General features: G+C 37.8%; 1 protein-coding gene across 2 annotated transcripts in view; it reads left to right on the top strand.

Moving 5' to 3' along the window:
• The window catches only part of STARD9 (StAR related lipid transfer domain containing 9), a gene marked incomplete at its 5' end in the record, with an annotated part of 107,858 nt that overhangs the window by 67,895 nt on the left and 22,570 nt on the right, over nucleotides 1-17,393 (top strand). For both annotated transcript variants that reach the window (XR_014184729.1, XM_082059629.1), the window contains 5 exons: nucleotides 983-1,034; nucleotides 1,955-2,092; nucleotides 3,047-3,129; nucleotides 4,152-4,255; nucleotides 13,507-13,697. Coding sequence is in view for 1 of the 2 variants with exons in the window: in XM_082059629.1 (XP_081915755.1) it covers nucleotides 983-1,034; nucleotides 1,955-2,092; nucleotides 3,047-3,129; nucleotides 4,152-4,255; nucleotides 13,507-13,697 (568 nt within the window). The remainder of the gene's footprint in view (nucleotides 1-982; nucleotides 1,035-1,954; nucleotides 2,093-3,046; nucleotides 3,130-4,151; nucleotides 4,256-13,506; nucleotides 13,698-17,393) is intronic.

Here is a 17,393-nt window from a genome sequence, read left to right as displayed (position 1 = left end):
TAGAATACAAAAGTCAAGTAGTTTAATGACCATAATTAATTTTAATATGAATGAAAGAGTTGCCACTAAAGTTGTTTTAGAGCATGTTCATGAATCAGTTTACAGTAATAATGTATAGTGTCTCTTCAGAGTGGGGAAATGATCTTGATTTGTTTTCCTAAGGAAAAAGATAGAAGTGGTAATGGACATACTAGACAGGTGGTAAATTCATTGCTTTCTTTGTTATTTTATTTCTCATAGTAGTGATTAAATGACTCTGTTTTATTGATATTTGCACAGTACCATAAGAATACTGTCTCTCTTCCATGACTGCCCATAACATGATTTAACTCTAATTGTTCTGGAGACTTTTCTTCCTAAGCAGTTCTCTTCCTTGAAGTTACTGGATCTTCAATTTGGGAACTTGCCCATATAGGATAACCACCAAGAAGACTTTTTATAATTGTAATTTAAGTTTTGGGGAAAAAAAAAGTTCTCCTTTAGTAGTTAGTTTAAAGAATTCATAATCTATTACAAAGTTCCCTTACAAAATAAGAATTCTATTACTTTTCTATCTGAAAAGCCTAGTTAACTGAATAATCATTTTGCAGCTTCTTTTTTTCCTGCATGGTTATTTATGGAAAGAATTATCTCATTTCTGCAAACAAGTCTGTCAGTAATACTTGAAAGCATCAGAATGTGTGTTCATATGCAAAATATTTGTCTCAAGCACAGTCCAAAAATCATCCACTGAGGGTTACTTCATCTGCCGGAGTTGTAATAGGAGAAGCTGTCATAGCTGCAGGATAAGAAGTAATTGCATCACTATGGGGGACAGCAGGCTGAAGTATTACAAAGTAGTAGATAGAGTTTGCTCTAAACAGTTCAGTCATTCAGGGGTGATTTATTTCAGGTATTTGCTAAGATGCTGTCCCGAAGCTTTTTAAATTATTATATGTAACTTTCTGATACTGATTTTAAATTAGTTCTTTTCTTGTTTTAGGAAGGAACAACCAAAATCGGAAGAAGTGACTCAGACCAAGATCAAGATATTGGTAAGAGAATGATATTACAAATTATTTTATTATATAGTCCAGTCAAACCAAGAGGTTTATGTTTGTCATGTGTAATAACGAGGTAGTGTTTGTGGTTGTCAACTTTCTTTATAGAAGTTGGTAAGTAGAAGAGAGTATTTTTTAAGTTGGCTAAAATCTTTCAGTTATTTTTTGTTTTTGTTTAAGAGGTCAAAAAGTCAGTGGTCTTGACCTAATTGAGATATCTTCAGAATATTTTTCCCACTTGTGAAATGCTACACTAGAGTTTAAAAATATCTTTGTCCAACATCCAAATCTCGGTATATTCTATCCCAAACTGGTGGCACAAATGATCATGAGACATTGAAAATACTTTTCAACTCTACTTGGGCAGAGTATTTGAGATATAAAATCCAGATGATTCAGTATTTTTTTATTTAATTTTATTTCTGCTCTTAATGGTCAATCTCAAGAGCTAGAAATTGTCATAGAGAGTTGAAACTTTATACTGAAATTGGAAACTTTGTGGAATCTCAGCTTTGGTTAGTTCTGCTATAATAAGTTTGTTTAAGTTTGATTATTTTCTGCCAGTAGGTTAGTAAAATATAAACAATAAATGCCATGATAGCGGTGAGAAAATTCAGCACTATAGAAGAATTGGCACATCAGTTCACAGATCAGTAAGCAGTGTATAGTTTTCCAGAACCAGAAATACTTTAGAAGAGCAATCTCACTGTTTTCAATCAAGCAAGATTTTTCTGTGATTGGGTACATGGCTAGCAATCAATGAAGACAATTTAATTTCCTTGTTCTGCACATAACAGTTCTCTGAGGTATGAAGTACGCAGTCATAGTGTCAGTGCATGGCACCTCATTCTGAGGAAACTAGTACAAACTCAACTCCTTTGACAGGTGAGATAAAGCAAATCTATACACTGTAGTTTTGCAGGGATGGGGGATTGAAAGGGATCATTGCATGATAGACAACAACGGTGGGATTGTGACACTGCGACCAGTTCAGGGTGCGCACTGCACTGTGAATGGATGTGAAGTCACCGGATCATGTCGTCTGTCACAAGGTAAGGCTTGCTTTTTCTGTGAATGCCGCGTTACAGTCAACTTACCTTCAGAGTTTAGAGACAAGGATTTATGGAACTCATGCAGATCTAAGAAATATATCTCTCAGTCTCCTGCTGCTGCCTGGCACCACAAGGTTTAATCCATGGCTAGAGCTTCCAAACTGGGACAAATAAACCAAGTACCCCACAGAAAGTAAAATGAAGACCTGGGTGATGATATTAAGACCTCTTTTGGCAGCAGTAATCTGTAGCCTTCTGAAATGGAAATACCTGCAGTCAGAGGTGGACCGACTCTCACAAGAGGTACTGTTGTGGAAAGCAGTAGAGACTGGCTCTAAGCCAGCTGACCACTGGTGGGGTTTTTTGGCAATTGTGTTAATGGTTGAAATGACCATCAACTTTTTAACAGTGTGTTTGGGTGGACGATACTGAGTCATCTGGTGAGCTCATTGACCCTATGGCTACGGTGAAGGAGCTCAAATGAAACAAACAGATCAGGCTCCCATAATTTCAGGTTGTTTAAAATAAAAATAATTTAAAAAAAAAATCAAATCTAGTTTTTGGGAACTTGAAGTGATCTGGGTACTTAAAAAGACAGTATAAAAACAAGTTTCCAGCAGTGGGCTGGTTTTTATATGGAGTCATGCTGGTCTTGATTACGAACAGGGAATTAACTGTTGAGTTTGCAGAGATCTCCAAGATTAGTTTGCTTGGATGCTGTCATTACAGAATAACTCTGCTGCTCCATAGTGGCAAATTCTAAAAATATATCTCCACTTTGTGACTGTCAGAAAGCTGTTGGTTAGAATATTGGGGGGTTTTAAACATACTATTCTGTAGTAGTTTGTATATGCTATAGTCTGTATACTGCAGTTAATAAACCGCTATCATTATAAAGGCCCACTGTTTGATGAATTATGTCTCTGTAGATTCCTAATTAGTTTTTGTTCATAGGGGCCCTTGTTGTTCTTGGCAAGTCTCATAAGTTTAGATTCAATCACCCAGCAGAAGCTGCTATCTTAAGACAAAGAAGATCAGTAAGTTCTAAAACTGTATTTTTCTCTCCTAATTCTTTATTGATTTTCCTAATTATTTTCCCTCTTAAAAGCAAGCCTGATATAGATAGTATTTCTTCTCATCATCGTATTCGCTCGCTTCATTTCCTCCATCTAATTGCTTGTAATGGCACTAAACCTATTGTGGAAGGACACTAGCATTTCTTTCAGATCTGCTTAGCAAAAGATGATGCAGATCCCTTGAATAATTTAGTGTTTCCTATTTCTAGTCGTGACTAGAGTAGGATCGAAACAGAAAGGCAGAATGCCGCAGTGAAAAGATCAGTTAATCTTTCCGCATTTGATAATTTTCTGAATTATCTTCTTTCTCTGTCATTTCACCATCCTGAATGAGGTATACTAGAAGAAATAGAAAATTTATGGGATTAAGTGCTTGAGTATTATTGGCTCTGAAAGCACTTAATTGTTACATATATCAGAGATAGATAAAATATTTTGTGGTATGTTAATCTCAGGAACTAACTACTGCAAGATATTTGGTCAGCTAGTTGAATAATGTTTAAAAAAATAGATAATTCTTAAAATGACTGGCATATGTAGCTAAAAAACCTAACTTAAAGAATATAAATTTTCTGTTTTAGGACGTAACCATGTTATCAACTGATATTGGCAAGAATCTACCTTTTAAAATGGATTTTCATATATTAATGTTTTATATTTGCCACTCAACTGTTGTTTTGTACTCATTTCTGTAGCTAAGGAGCTTAACTTGCATTTGTTTTCATTCCTAATTTCTTGATTAATGAAACATGTAGTACATTAAAACAAGGCTATAAGAAGTAGTGTACTTAGTCATAAATACTTAACAATTTTGCAAATTATCAAAGACTAAGCAGAAGTGTAAGTGAGATTATAAACTCACATGGGATGTATTATGCAGCATTGCATACAGTAGTTGGCAACAGCAGTATTAATGATAACTTGGAAGTTCCTGGCTTGCTGTAGTATTTTCTCTTCCTGTTCTCATGTTGTGTGTTTTGTAGATTAATGAAACCTCACCCATTCCAAGTTGTGGAGCTTTGGACTGGCTCAAGTTGGATGGAAGTTGCACCCATTGTCCTCACTATATCCTTTCTTCTCTTGAAAAGTAAGTTTAAAAGCAAACAAACAAACAAACAGTTTCTCATTTGGGATTATGTCTGAGACCAGGACTTGGTTCAGATAAAATTAAGTTATATGTAGAATAGGTACCATCAAGTTTTCAAGTGACCAAATAAAAGAGTTTGAAAAATGCATTAGCCAACTAATACACAGTGTTATGATATCCGAGCAACAAATCTGAAAATTTATTTATTAATGCACGATGAATAATTAAGGCATTTTCTTGATTGTGCATCAATAAGTTCACTTGCAAATCTGCATTATAGATGTTTCAATTTATAAACTAATCTATAGTTATTACAATATTCTTACTTCGGTGCACATAATGGACTTTTCTAGCTATGATTTAGCCAAGGTAATTGTTACCAATTCAGCTTCCCCACTACTTTGTTGTGGAAATCAGAAAGTTGGTTTGTTCATAAATTCCCTTTTGTTCAGCTCCTCATTGAGCCCTTCATCTCTGAAAGCCACTGTGATTCTCTCTTTTTTTTCAAAGCTGAGCAGTAAATAGGGCATAGATTGCTTCCAAAATGCTGAAGAACTGCTCAGAGTGACAGTATCTAGTGTATGCTTCTCATGGCAGAGCCTTCCTGAAAGGGAAAGCATTGGTGTGATGAAGACAGTGATTAAGATGTATCAGGAAAATGAATTGTTATCTCCTGTGTTTCAGTTCATAACATTGAAAACAGAATATCACAGAATTAAATGTAATTGGGTTTTTTCTCTTTTTTAATTCCTCTCAGCCTGGCACATTCAATTGACCTGTTAAAGGCAAGAAACAGCCTTCTTCTCATTTATATCTGTTGGTAGTTCTGCTTCTTGCTAGAGTGTTTTTGGTGTGGTAACATACTGGGAATCTTTTATCTCCTTCTAGAGGAAGTATTTCATCTTGTTTTTATGAGCATAAGATGTTATCTCTGTTTTGAACATCTCTTCATACTTCTAGTCAAGTGGCTTGCTTCCCGCCGTGGATAGTGTGTTTCTATGTGTTCTCTTTAATATAGCTAATCTCTTAATTTGCTTTTCATTTGCTGCAGTGATACCTTTCTATACAAAATGGTGTTTCATTTTGTTTCTTTACTGAGGTACATTTTACACATCACTGTTGTGATTTTATTCATAAAAATTAGAAAGAATTTAAAATAAGGGTTTGTCTAACAACCTTCAAAAGTAGATACCAAGTTGCTTTTTACATGGGTATAAACATAGGCCTTTGTCACAGACATGTGTTGATGGTCGTAGAAAATCCTGCAGAAACCCCAAAGCATTGTGAACAGTTTAGCACAGAATTGCACTTGTTTTTCCTGTTTTTAACCTGACAAAACTGAAGAACATTTCTGATTTTTTTTTCTGTCGATGTTCAGATAGCAGATTTGTTTGTGTTGATCAATGTTTTAACCACTTGGACAGGACTATGCATGTGACTCATGCTTTCCTAGAGTTTTTCAAATGGTTACTTCAGTGAAAATGAAAAGCATTACAGTATTGCATTTGCCTGATTTTTTTGAATGCCCATCTCTTACAGGAACAAGCTACAAATTATGTCTAATATTAGTTGTCTTTCACCTTAGATAGCCCAGTGGTATTTTTTTCTTCTTGAATAGTTTTTTGTCAAAGGTAAATTGAACTGATTCACTCAACCTTCCTTTACAGTAATTAGTAAGCCTGTGTTTCTGTCCAGATAAGTGGTTTTTTTCATGCTAGGGGTTATGATTGAGACATCTAGCCTAAGGTCTGTAATATGAGAATAAAATGAGATGTATCTGGTCTCTCAAATGTCCAGCTTTCATGAAGAAAAGTCAATGTCAAGCACTGAAAAGTGTCTGAGGTACTTTGCAGTCAGTAATACAGGACTAAGTGGACTACAGAGAGTGCTTATTTGCTCATCAGTAAAAAGTCCGCCTGGTGCAGGGTCTTGTCTTCTGTCAGAAAGAGATGCTTAGAAGAAAATATAAGAACAGGACAAACTGTGTGTGTGTGTGTGTGTGTGTGTGTGTGTGTGTGCGTCTCTCCCTCTTTCTCCCCCTCTCACTTGATAGTTCTTGATGCTCTCCCAGCTGCTAGCAATCTGCACCTTAGAAAATTGCAATAACATCTCTGTGTACAATAGGCTTCAGTGAAATTTTCTTGCTTTCTTTTCGAACATCTTTATGATTTCCTATTTTTATTTTTACAGTCAGAAATGTAGAAACTGTAAAGAAAATGAATTTTCTCTTGAACTAAGGTAAGAATATTAACGTGTTTAAGTCATGCTGAGTTTTCTGCCCCTCTAGCTTTGTCTTTCTCTTGTGCTACACTGATTTCCTGCAGAAGAGAAGCAAACTAAGCTTCAAGCATCAATTTGATTTTATCATATTGAAACAAGAATCCGTACATGCAGCTGAATTACAAGCAAGTCTCCACAATCATTGTCTTTCTTCATGCTCAGCCCTGAGCAAATGGTTCGCACCTTTGTTGCATATGTAGCCAGTATATTAAAGCCATTACTAGGGTGGAGTTTATGCTGAAGCTACCACCAATTTACAGTATAGAAGAACCCTAAAAATATATTAAATTTCATGTCAGTAATAGGTACTGTGAATACTCATTAATATATAGAAAATACCTTGGACAAATGAGTTCTCTTCTGTTGACAAGAAAATGACTTTGTGGAAGAGTTAAAAAAAGAAGCCCTAGCATGGAACATGGTTCATTCTTGCAAAGAAGCACAGCAGCTGCACACAAAAATAATTTAGAACTTGTTGGGCTTCCATGGGTTTAAGTACTTTTTAATCAGGAACTGATGCTACTTTGCTTTCTTCCGGATTTTTTATTTCGGAACATATGAACATATGTATTTTGGCAGTGATTACTTACAATCTTATCTCCCATGATATCAGTGTGATGACATTTTTCTCATCTGCTTTTTATGGCTTGAATTACCAGTTCAACCTCTAATTGTAAGTTAAAATATTTTGAGAAATGAGAGAGAAAAAAATTTCTGCCATTGCACCGCAATATTAAAACTTTGGACATTAAACTTTCCTTGAAAAGTGATGTGATTCCATGTACTCTTACTTGGCTGCTTGCTTGTACACCCTATTTAGCAGGGCTGCAGCACTTCAAACTTCTGATGTTTGTCGTCAGCCAGCAAACACACACACAGAAGTCTTGTGACTGGCATCAGTCATCATATGACAACACCATGACAAATAAGTAGATAATTAAGTTCTTGCCCCTGTCATTGCCGTAATACCATACTGCGTATAAATATAAACCCAGATTTTCTTCTCTTGCTGGTTTAGAAAACAAACAGGAGTTGTTCCATTAGAGTCCAGTGGTATAGCAGTATGCTGAATTAATTTAAGCTACTTGCAGCATGTTCAAGCTCTCTTTCATTGAAAATACCCACGTTGTTAGACCAGAAAAAAAAAAAAAAATCATCATATAAGAACGTGTGAAATTCTACTGAACTGGAAAGGCAATAGTGCTCCTAAACATGCATCTGATGCTGGAGAACACAATAAATGATTATTCTAATGTGGTATGGTTAAAATGGTCAACTAATATTTGTAAAAATAATACTCTGAGTTCTTACTAAAAGCTTTCATTTGAGAATTTCAAAGCATTCTACAAATACAAGTTAAGTAAATATATTTTTTCATCTCTTAAAAGATCCTTCAAATATTTCATTTCACAGAGAAGTGCACTGTGTCAATTACAGTAACTGTACAACTTACTGCAGAATCACATGTCGTGAGCTAGCAGGGGAACTAACTGATTCTCTATATAACTGAAATCATAAGGGGAAAACCTGTGATAGACTGTAGTTCCAGCTGAACTGGAATTTAGCAAGGCAGCAGTGACCTTTACTGGAGTGTGTGGCTGAGTCTTGTGCCTGTGACTCCTTGCCAAAAAGAGGTCCACTTTAGAAGTGTATTTAAAGGGCTGCCTTAAATAAATCGTTGCCTTAGTGTAAGTAAACCAGCCCATCAGGAATCCTAATGATCTTTCACCTGATGGCAACTCCTATGAAGGGGATTACCCTCTGTGTACATTTCCAAAGGTTCCTTATTTCTAAAGGTTTATGACTCTGCTGGCTATTTTGACTGATTTCTGGTTCCCACCTCCTGCCCCCAGCCCCCAGCTTTTGCTTTGTATTGTATGAGTGGCGTTGCTTCAAGTGGCTGGAGGAGGTGATATTACAAGGGCTTCGTGTCTCCTTCATCGTTTCTCCCTTTACTTCGAGGAGGAGAAGGGAGAGGTTTGAGCCTCTGTGGAAGGCAGAAACAGATGTGCGATCCCACGCGTGGTGCCTGCTGCGGTGTGATGCTCTGGGGCCCTGTGGGAAGGACTTCAGATTGGACGTGGGTGGAGGGGGAGGATGGAGCAGGGATGGATGTGTATCAGCGCATTGGCTGTAGCCCTGCCTTCTGATTGCTCTCAGTGCTGGGATTTGCAAGGGGGCAAAATGCCTTGCCAACATCTTTTTTTTTCTGCTTTATTATTAACTCCTCTTGCCCTGGAAAAAATCATTTGTAAAAGAAAAATGGGACTTGAAGACTGCTAACTTGCCTGAATTTTTCTTTGGGAAAAATGACAAATTTCAGGTTTTAGCAAAAGTGGTTATTTATACTGGAGCTTTCCCTGTTCGAGCCTTAAGATTTTGTTGCAGAAGGCATTCAGCCTCACCACAGAGCTATTGCTGCCATAGTTACTGAAAACTGCATTATGCTGTAGCAGCCGCCAGCCTCTGCATCAGCAGCAGAAGTGTTTGGGGAAGAGGGGAGGAGAATTGCACAATAGGATCCCGGGGAGCTGATGACAAAACAGACTGGAAAAGATGTGGATTTACAGATGGCTCGTTTAGCAAGCATCATGCAAACTTTGTGGAGAGAAAAATGAGGGGGAAGAACAATCCAGCAGCGGTGGTATAATATGAACATTTTCTCAGTAATTTACCTTTAAGGTTGGTGTCTTTCTGTTGTAATTTCACTTGCTGTTTTTAAAGATTTTCTTGGAGGAGGGGTAACTGTTGCCACTTCTTGCTGCATTTGGTGCACCTAGAAATCTGCATGCTTTTATGAAATTCTATGCTGGATTGCTTTTTTTAATATGCTGTATGCCAGAGTACGCTGATCCTGTGAAACCAGCATTTTATGTATGTCTTCTTACCTATAGAAATGAAGCTGTTTGTCTTATGTTTGTCCAGGGGTTATATTATTTCCTGCTAGAGCTATATTGAGAGTAGATTGCTTACACGGGAAAGCAGGAATACAAGCTATAGCAGAAAGTTGTTTGTGCTTGAATCCTGTATCTCATAGTATTCCTGTATTTCAAGTCTAAATTTAACAGTACATCTGATTTAAGATATTTTAGATGGAAGAAATGAGCGATCTCATCTACTTATTCTAGAATATGGCTAAATTCTTATGTTAACTGGATTGGTATTTGTTTTTAGTTTAATCAAACATATATTAGATAAACCGATTGTTCTTTAAATTGTCTCTTGGGTGATTTAGCTATGAAGTGTGTGTGATCCTGTTATTTTCTTTCTAGGCCATTGTCACCTTCTTTTTTAGTTTATTTCATTGTATGATTTCCACAACCAGCAAAAGTGTGTTGACATGACGTAGCATGTTCAAAGGTAGAAAGGGAGCATACTTACTTCTCGCTCTTGGTTTCAGCAGTTTCTGTATCCAAAACCAGCTAGTCATTTTGCTCTCACAGTCAGAGGAAAAACATCTTCTGGCACACCGGTATTATGTAAGAGGCTCTGCATGAATGTTCATTATATTTTTTGTTCCACTTGAGAAAGCCATCTTTAAGAAGCAACTTCATAAAAAAGTGTTTCATGCACAATCTCTGTATTCAGACCTGACTTTACTACCCTGCCTGGCTTTTGTTTTTTACTATTAAAAATTAGGAGATGAAGCAAAGAGGCACTGAAATATCAGCACAACTGCAATTCATATATATACCTTCAACAAAACAGTATTTTGTTACAGAAACTTTAACCTTAAAGGGAGAGAAATGTACCAACATCAGCAGAACAAAATCAGTAATAATACTGTAGTGGTTGCTGTGCATGTTTGTTTTTTCAAGGTTTAAAGTGAAGTATGGGTCTGCCCCATGTACTCTCCCTTTTTGGGGTGTAGTCGTAGTATGGAGCTGTGATTAATAACATCAGTCTGGCCTCCATCGTGTTCTGCTCTGTGCAAACACGCATGCCTGTTGGAAAGGCTCTTACAGTTTCTTGTTAGTTCAGCAAAAAGGCATTTCCATGCACATGAGGGAATACAGTAATGCTGCTGAGAACAGCAAACAACACACTTCCATGTGCATTGTTTGCATTGCTTGTTCTCTGATACTTTATAATATATATGGGGCGTGGATGTGGTTTAAGCATTGTTGGAAAGTATGGGAAGAGCTTGGGAGCGTCTCCAAGCTGTAAACAGATGTTACCTAACCACCTCTGCAAGAACTGTGAGGTTTTGGGATTGAAATAAAACACCGAGTTGTTTCATATACTTGTATATTCTGGGTTTCACCGTGATAGGTTGATTTCATGAAAAGGGTAGGTGAGAGCTGAAAGTCATGATTAGGAAGAATATGAGGCATTTTGTAAGAGGAATTTTATCTGGTTTTAGTAAACAGTTGCAAAACAAGAATTCTGTGTCTACTGTTTTACTGTCATGCTCCACTATTCAGCCTCAGTTTCCTGAGTAAGCACCATCAAAATGGTGCTAATAATGATAAATGAATATAAATCAGTTCTTCTGATACTTGACTTTCTGATATTTTATAATGTTAATTGACCCTCATCACTCTATTGGATGAATGTGCTTTGTTTCTTTCACACGTCTCAGACTAAGTGACTTGCCCAAGGTCATGCAATTGTCCGGTAACACATTTAGACTCACAGTTTTCAACTTTCATACTACTATGGGAATCAGAGCTTTTATATGTCTGTTAGCAAAACAGGTTAAAGACTACCCCATCATCAAAATATGTGCAGAGACTTAACATTTGCAATTGCTATTAAGGTTTGTTAGTTTTAACATATAAGCGAGGAGAGGCTTTAGCTGACATCCAGGCTCTGTTAGTTTTAGTGCACAGGAATCCAGAGGCAGTCCTCACCCTGAAGATGTTGCAGCCTAAGTACGTGAAAACACAGAGGTGATATAACTGCTCCAAAATCAGAGAGGTTTTGTCTCAGATCAGTACTTTAACCTCCAGATCATATGGCTGCTCCATTACATTTCCCTTGGAAAATGTGGAAGATAACCTGGAAGCAGCATTCAGGGAAAGCCTCCCTCAGAGTTATCATTAAAACCCCAGGAGCTTTTCCTAAAGGAGATACTTCAGATTTAATACTGTGTTCTAAAAGTGATTCTTCTTTAGTTAACCAGTCTAGCTTTAACCTCTGAGTTTGTCCCCCAGTAGCTGCTGGGATTAGAAGTACCTGAACAGCTGGGGATTTGTAATGGCCATACAAGTGTTTCAGTGCTGCAGGGAAGTGTCAGTTCAAACCTCCTTCAGCTGGATGAGAAATGAGGCACCTCACTCCTATTTCCTGAGGATCAATTAAAGTTTATCCAAGGGGAAAAAATTACAAATCACAGGTTGTTGGCATCTTTGTAGTCAAGCCAAGGACAAACAGATCTTGGAGCTGCCTATTCTTATCATTTGTTCCTGTGGGTCCCAAAGAGACACAAACCATTTAGCAGATGACAGTAGCCAAGTTTGTACTCTGACTGTTTACACCATGCCACACAACTGAACAGATGATGTTCCTTTTCAGTTATTCTCACCAGCATTATATTTACATAAACATTAAAAACAAACTGAATTCTGTTTTCCTCAGCTGAGCAAAAGAGGGTCACAGTAATACTGTAAATTACTGAGAAACTTCAAGTTTTGGTGTAGTGAGGCTTTCCCACTGCTTGTTAAGCAAGTGAAATGTGTGTTCCATGGGAAAGTACTCCAGAAGATTTGTAGACTTTGGCCGCTTAATTGTTTCCTCTAATTTGTCTGCTAATCTAGTTCACAGAATCACAGTTGTTGCTGTAGAAATGACTGCTTTGAACACATGCTTACAGTTCTAAATAGAGATGTCAAATTAATTCCTATGTAGCAAACGTCAAATGTTCTTTTCATACAGGTGTGTTGGTAATGACTTTATAAACAACATGATGTTTCCAAAGCGTTCCCTTTGAAATCATATTTTTGTTTTCTTTTGACCATCAGGGACTTTTTAGAGTTTTGATACTTTTGCTCTCTTAAGTATAATAAATACATCATTATAATAAATACATCATTTATTTCATTAGTAAAATATATTAAAACATTTTTCAAGACTTAAAGATATAATTTTCTGAGGTTACATATAATAATGTGGTGTTTAGAAATAAAACAAGGGGAAAAGATCACATATCACCTTTATATGTAATATAACTTTAGGAATTTCTGATTATAGTAGTTGAACAGGGAGAATATATATTCCTTTCAGAGGGTTAAAGTATTTTGAATGTTATCGTGGGTCATGCTAATGATAGATACTATTTTGATTGTTACTCTGTGTGCATGTAAAATTTTGGCACTCAGTCAGGAACCAAACATCTTGGAGGGGACTGTAAGGCAGTTTTTCACAGGTCTCTTTTCTGATCACAATTCTACTCCAACCATAGAAGCAATAACCTAATACAGTTGTTGCATCCAACAGAGAACTGGGTGATCAAGTTCTTGGTATTGCCAGCAACTGTCAGTGTAATCTCAATAATGCCTGTAACCTTTTCTCTGTTGGAAATTTTTGATCTGAGAACAGAGAAGAATGTTTGTCCATTCTGTAAAGCACTTTGAATTACTTAGATGACAAATATCCTATATAGTGGTTGTAAAATTTCATCACATATAAACAACCCTCCCTCCCCAATTTCATTTTTGGAAGATTTACAGCAAAATGAGAAGTGACAATATATTTATAATTCTTTTTGCTGTTACCTTTCTAGTTATCAAATTTTCTGCTTCACCACAAGAGCTTTCATGTTTGCTGGCATTTGTGATACAGGACTGTAGCCTGCTGTGACGTGCATATAGACAGCTACTTTACCATCACAAATTTTTGTCCTTAGGCACCCTTATTGAGCAAAACAGTATCCTGAATACTGTCTGTCTTTCTTTAGTAAGAAGACTTGTTTTATTGCAAATGTTTGGTATTTGTTTCTAGTTTAAATTCACTGTCAACGTTTCTAACAGCAGAGAGATAGATGCTGTGCATGAAGAGTACAAGCAGAAACTGAGGGACCAGGAGGCTTTCCACAGAAAACAAATTCAGCGGCAGCAGCTCTATGTTGAGGATTTAAAGCAGCAGATTCTGAGAGGACAAATCAAAGCGGAGCGGGAACTAGAAAATGACCAAGCGCTAATCAACCAGCAGATCCAAGAAAGTGGGTACCGCCTCATCCCCTCTCTCACTTGCATCTTTTTGTTGTTTCTGGCCTAGCTATGCTTCACGTTATGGATGCAACTTTTATTATGGCTCATTACTAGTTCTTTCTTATATCTCCTTTCCCTTAAGAACAGTTATTAAGCTTTGATTAACAGAACTAAAGAGCTTCCTTCACAGCACATCAACAGCAGCTTTTCATCAGCTCTGCAGGTGGCTGCTGGGGAGAGCGGGCACTGAGCCTCCTGACTCCCAGGTGGCTCCCATCCAGCCTCCCTCCCTGCAGCTTTGCTCTGCTCACATCCGTGGTGCAACTCTGCTGCATTGCAATGTAGAGTGAGCCTGCTGTCATGGTTTTCTTGTGATGTATCCACGCTTCATCCAGTGGGTTGTTCCGGGAGACTGAAACCGAGATGGTTGTGGTAGTTCCTACCATAAGCTTTCGGGAGAAATTGCTCTAACAAGATGTGACAGACACCAAGAAGCGACGTGTGTCAGTTGAGGTACTCTCTTTATATATTTCATTGATGAGGTCACCTGTGACAATATAGACCATTTTCGTGTGGTTTTAATGAATTTCACTTCTTAGGAAAAACAGGGCCATGGCATAAGATGATGGCTCAAACTGAATTTTCTGTGGTTGCTATGTGAGTTCTAAACAAGGAAAACAAAGAAAACACATCTGAGAAGTAGGTGAAGTTCAGAGCTAAAATCTCAGCCCCAGTTAAGGGAGAGTTTCACTGTCTTTAATATAGCCAATATTTCCACACTCCCCTGCCCTTTTATAACATTAAGAAAATGTATGAAGATATTTTGTGGTAGAAACTGAAGTGCAACAAATGAAGATTAAAAATAAAATGCAGATTTGATTTACCCTAGAGATGATTAATTAGTGGTATTGCCTTCTCCCCTACTGATTTTGTTTTAAATGAAAACTGGATTAAAAAAAGAGAGGCATGCTTTGGTTCAAATAGGAGTTATTTCTAGGATGTTCTACAGTGTTATGTCAGAGTTCTAAAGGCAAGATCAGTGATCAGATTTTGAATGGCAAATAGCTGTGTCAGAAGGTGGAGCCACAGTATATTTGGAGAGCTAATTTTTAGCATCAGTGGCTCCTGGCTCCCAGAGGTGCTGCTGTGCATGAAGGCAGACATATTCAGCAAGATGTCTTGGTGGGTTTGGGCTACCCCTTAGTGAGTTTATAGACTGATCTGGGAACATTTTAAACCATGACATGTTTTTGACCACTGAAACTGGGTGGTTACAGTATTCTCTAGTTTGTGTTCTAAAGAATTATTTGGTCCAGGTTTCTTGATAAGCAAAGTATGCCTATTAGAGAGGCACTGTTCCCAATTGGCAAAACCTGCTATTGGTTCCTGGAAGAAGAAAACGGAACTTTTGGAAGCTTCTCAGACCCAAACTTATGCAGTCTGCTGTTTTTCAATTGTGCCAGCCATGATGAAGAGATTAAAAGGAAATGGTGATGATGAGAGGTAGCAGAAATAGGCTTAGGATATGTAGATAGTACAGAGAACCAGGAGAGTTCCCCCAAAATGTCTTTGTTTCATAGCTATGTAGACTTGTTCTCTGCCTCCATCTAGTTCTGCTGTTTTTGCTGTGTTCACACAAAGCTTAGCCAGGCAGGTAGTTTTTGCCAGCCAAATACAATTCTTCACTTGGCAGCCCACCAAAGTTCTCCACCTTTGCCGCGCTCTCTGTCTCAACTGCTGACAGAAGCAGGTTTGTGAGCAGGGATTAATTAGGATCTTAGAGCTTGCTGCTCTGCTGCAGGGAAACTCTCATCTGCCAAATATTCTACTTGCTGGTAACATGCTGAGGAGGACAGATTTGGAAATAAAGAGATGAGAAAAAAGCTTTACCTGCGAAAATTTAAAATGGTGTTAAGAAAAAATGACTAAAAGAATGACTAAAATGCTTTGCTTTTATCCGTAGAGTGACCATAGAGTTAGAATTCCTAGTTCTGTGCATATGCTGTGTGCAGAGCTGTCAACGTGAACAAGACAGGAGACTCTCTGTGGTGGGGATCACTAATGAAGTATGTTTAACAAGATCAGTAGTCACCAAGCAAGTGATGCTGACAGTGCCTATATACTAATAATTTCTTACATCACGGAAACTTCCACAGCCCCAAATTTCTCTCTTGCAGCTCAGCTGTGCAGGGCTGCAGGTAGCCCTCATTCATCATACCAGACTTAAATTCCTAACCCCTTAATTCCTTAATTCCTAACCCCCTGAATAAGCAGCAAAATGTTGCTTATTCAGTAAAGGACTGCAAATCAAAGGTAAGCCCAGGCAAAAGAATGTTGCTGCTAGTTAGACAGAAGTGCTTTGAAAAACTTTGGTCATTTGAGAAATCCTCTATTCATCAAGGAACCTTGCCTGTGATTTGTAGACTGCTTTTTCAGCTAAGGGTATTTTTTTTTGTTTGCTTTGTGCAGCTCAATATGTATGTTTGTATAGCAGCATAAAAATGAACAAACTCTGCTTCATTAAGAGAATATGCCGAAGCCATCAGAGACAATCTGGTAGTGGTGATCTCAATAATCACTTCTTTTGATTGTTACAGTTCATGATATCACAGGCTGAAGCCAGTGCACTCTGAAAATCCTCTAAGCATATCCCCTGCAAGGAATAAAGTAGTCTTGTATCCAAGGTTAAAAACAAATCAGCCTAGTGTTCTGTGTTCTCTACTGCTTCCCCATTGACTGCAAAGATCAGGTTCTCAATATACTGTGTAAGCAGGGGTAACATATTTTATTATCAAAATAGATTAATCAGTTGGTTTGTGAGTATATTTAGCATTTATTAAGTAAATGGGGGTACATTAGTAAAAGCAAAGAAGAAGGGCAGTGATTTAATGAGAAATATGCATTGACTGGTGGAATGAGCTTGTCTTGTTGGAATTATGTTCATCCTGATAGCTAAGGGTTGTGTTGGCTTCACCTGTGTCCTTGCCGTGAGAGTATTTGATTTATTTCAAGTACCTGACATGCTAAAGTGCTCAAGTGCAAGATATGTGGGCTCCCATCAGGCTGTTTTGGCAAGTGCTTGTTGGAGCAGCGGTAGTTGCAACAGGTAGTAAATTTGTGGTTGTTGCTCTACCTCACCAGGTGCCACGTAAGGTCCATGTTGCTTGGGAAGCTGCCATCTGATGGGTTTAGAGAGGCTGGCAGAACCGTCCAGCAGGTACCTATATGGTGGGTTCCTTGTAGCATTGTCTAAAACCCACTTGGAAGGTTGCATGCCCATCCACAGGACTGGTAGCTGCCCCCACAAATGAGGCACATCTCAGGTGGGACATGGAGAGGTCAAGCCTTCAGGCATACTGAACTTGCCACCATAAAGGGTTAGCACAAAAATCGCCCTTTCCTCTGCTAAACAAATTTCTTTAGCATGACTCTGGGCTCCCTCATTGTCAGCACAGCTAGGCAGGTGAGAGAAAATAGTTTGCAGGTGTTTTTTGTTGGTTCAATCAAGTTAAGGAGGAAAGGAGAGGAGCAAAAGGCACAAAGAGAAATGTTTGCTTTAGAATAGTTGTAAACCACTGAAATGCTGTGATGAGAAGTCAGTAACATTTCAAGATTGCACAAGTGCTTATTTTTTCACTCAAAATGTGGGAATTTATTAGCTAAATGTTCATTACTGTGTGTCTGAAATTCCATCTGCTGTATTAACA

The sequence above is a fragment of the Streptopelia decaocto genome (assembly GCF_964273445.1).
Source record: "Streptopelia decaocto genome assembly, chromosome: 7".
Classification (NCBI taxonomy): Eukaryota; Metazoa; Chordata; class Aves; order Columbiformes; family Columbidae; genus Streptopelia; species Streptopelia decaocto.
Note: the sequence above shows the minus strand (reverse complement) of the source record. Positions and strands in the feature narration are given on the sequence as shown.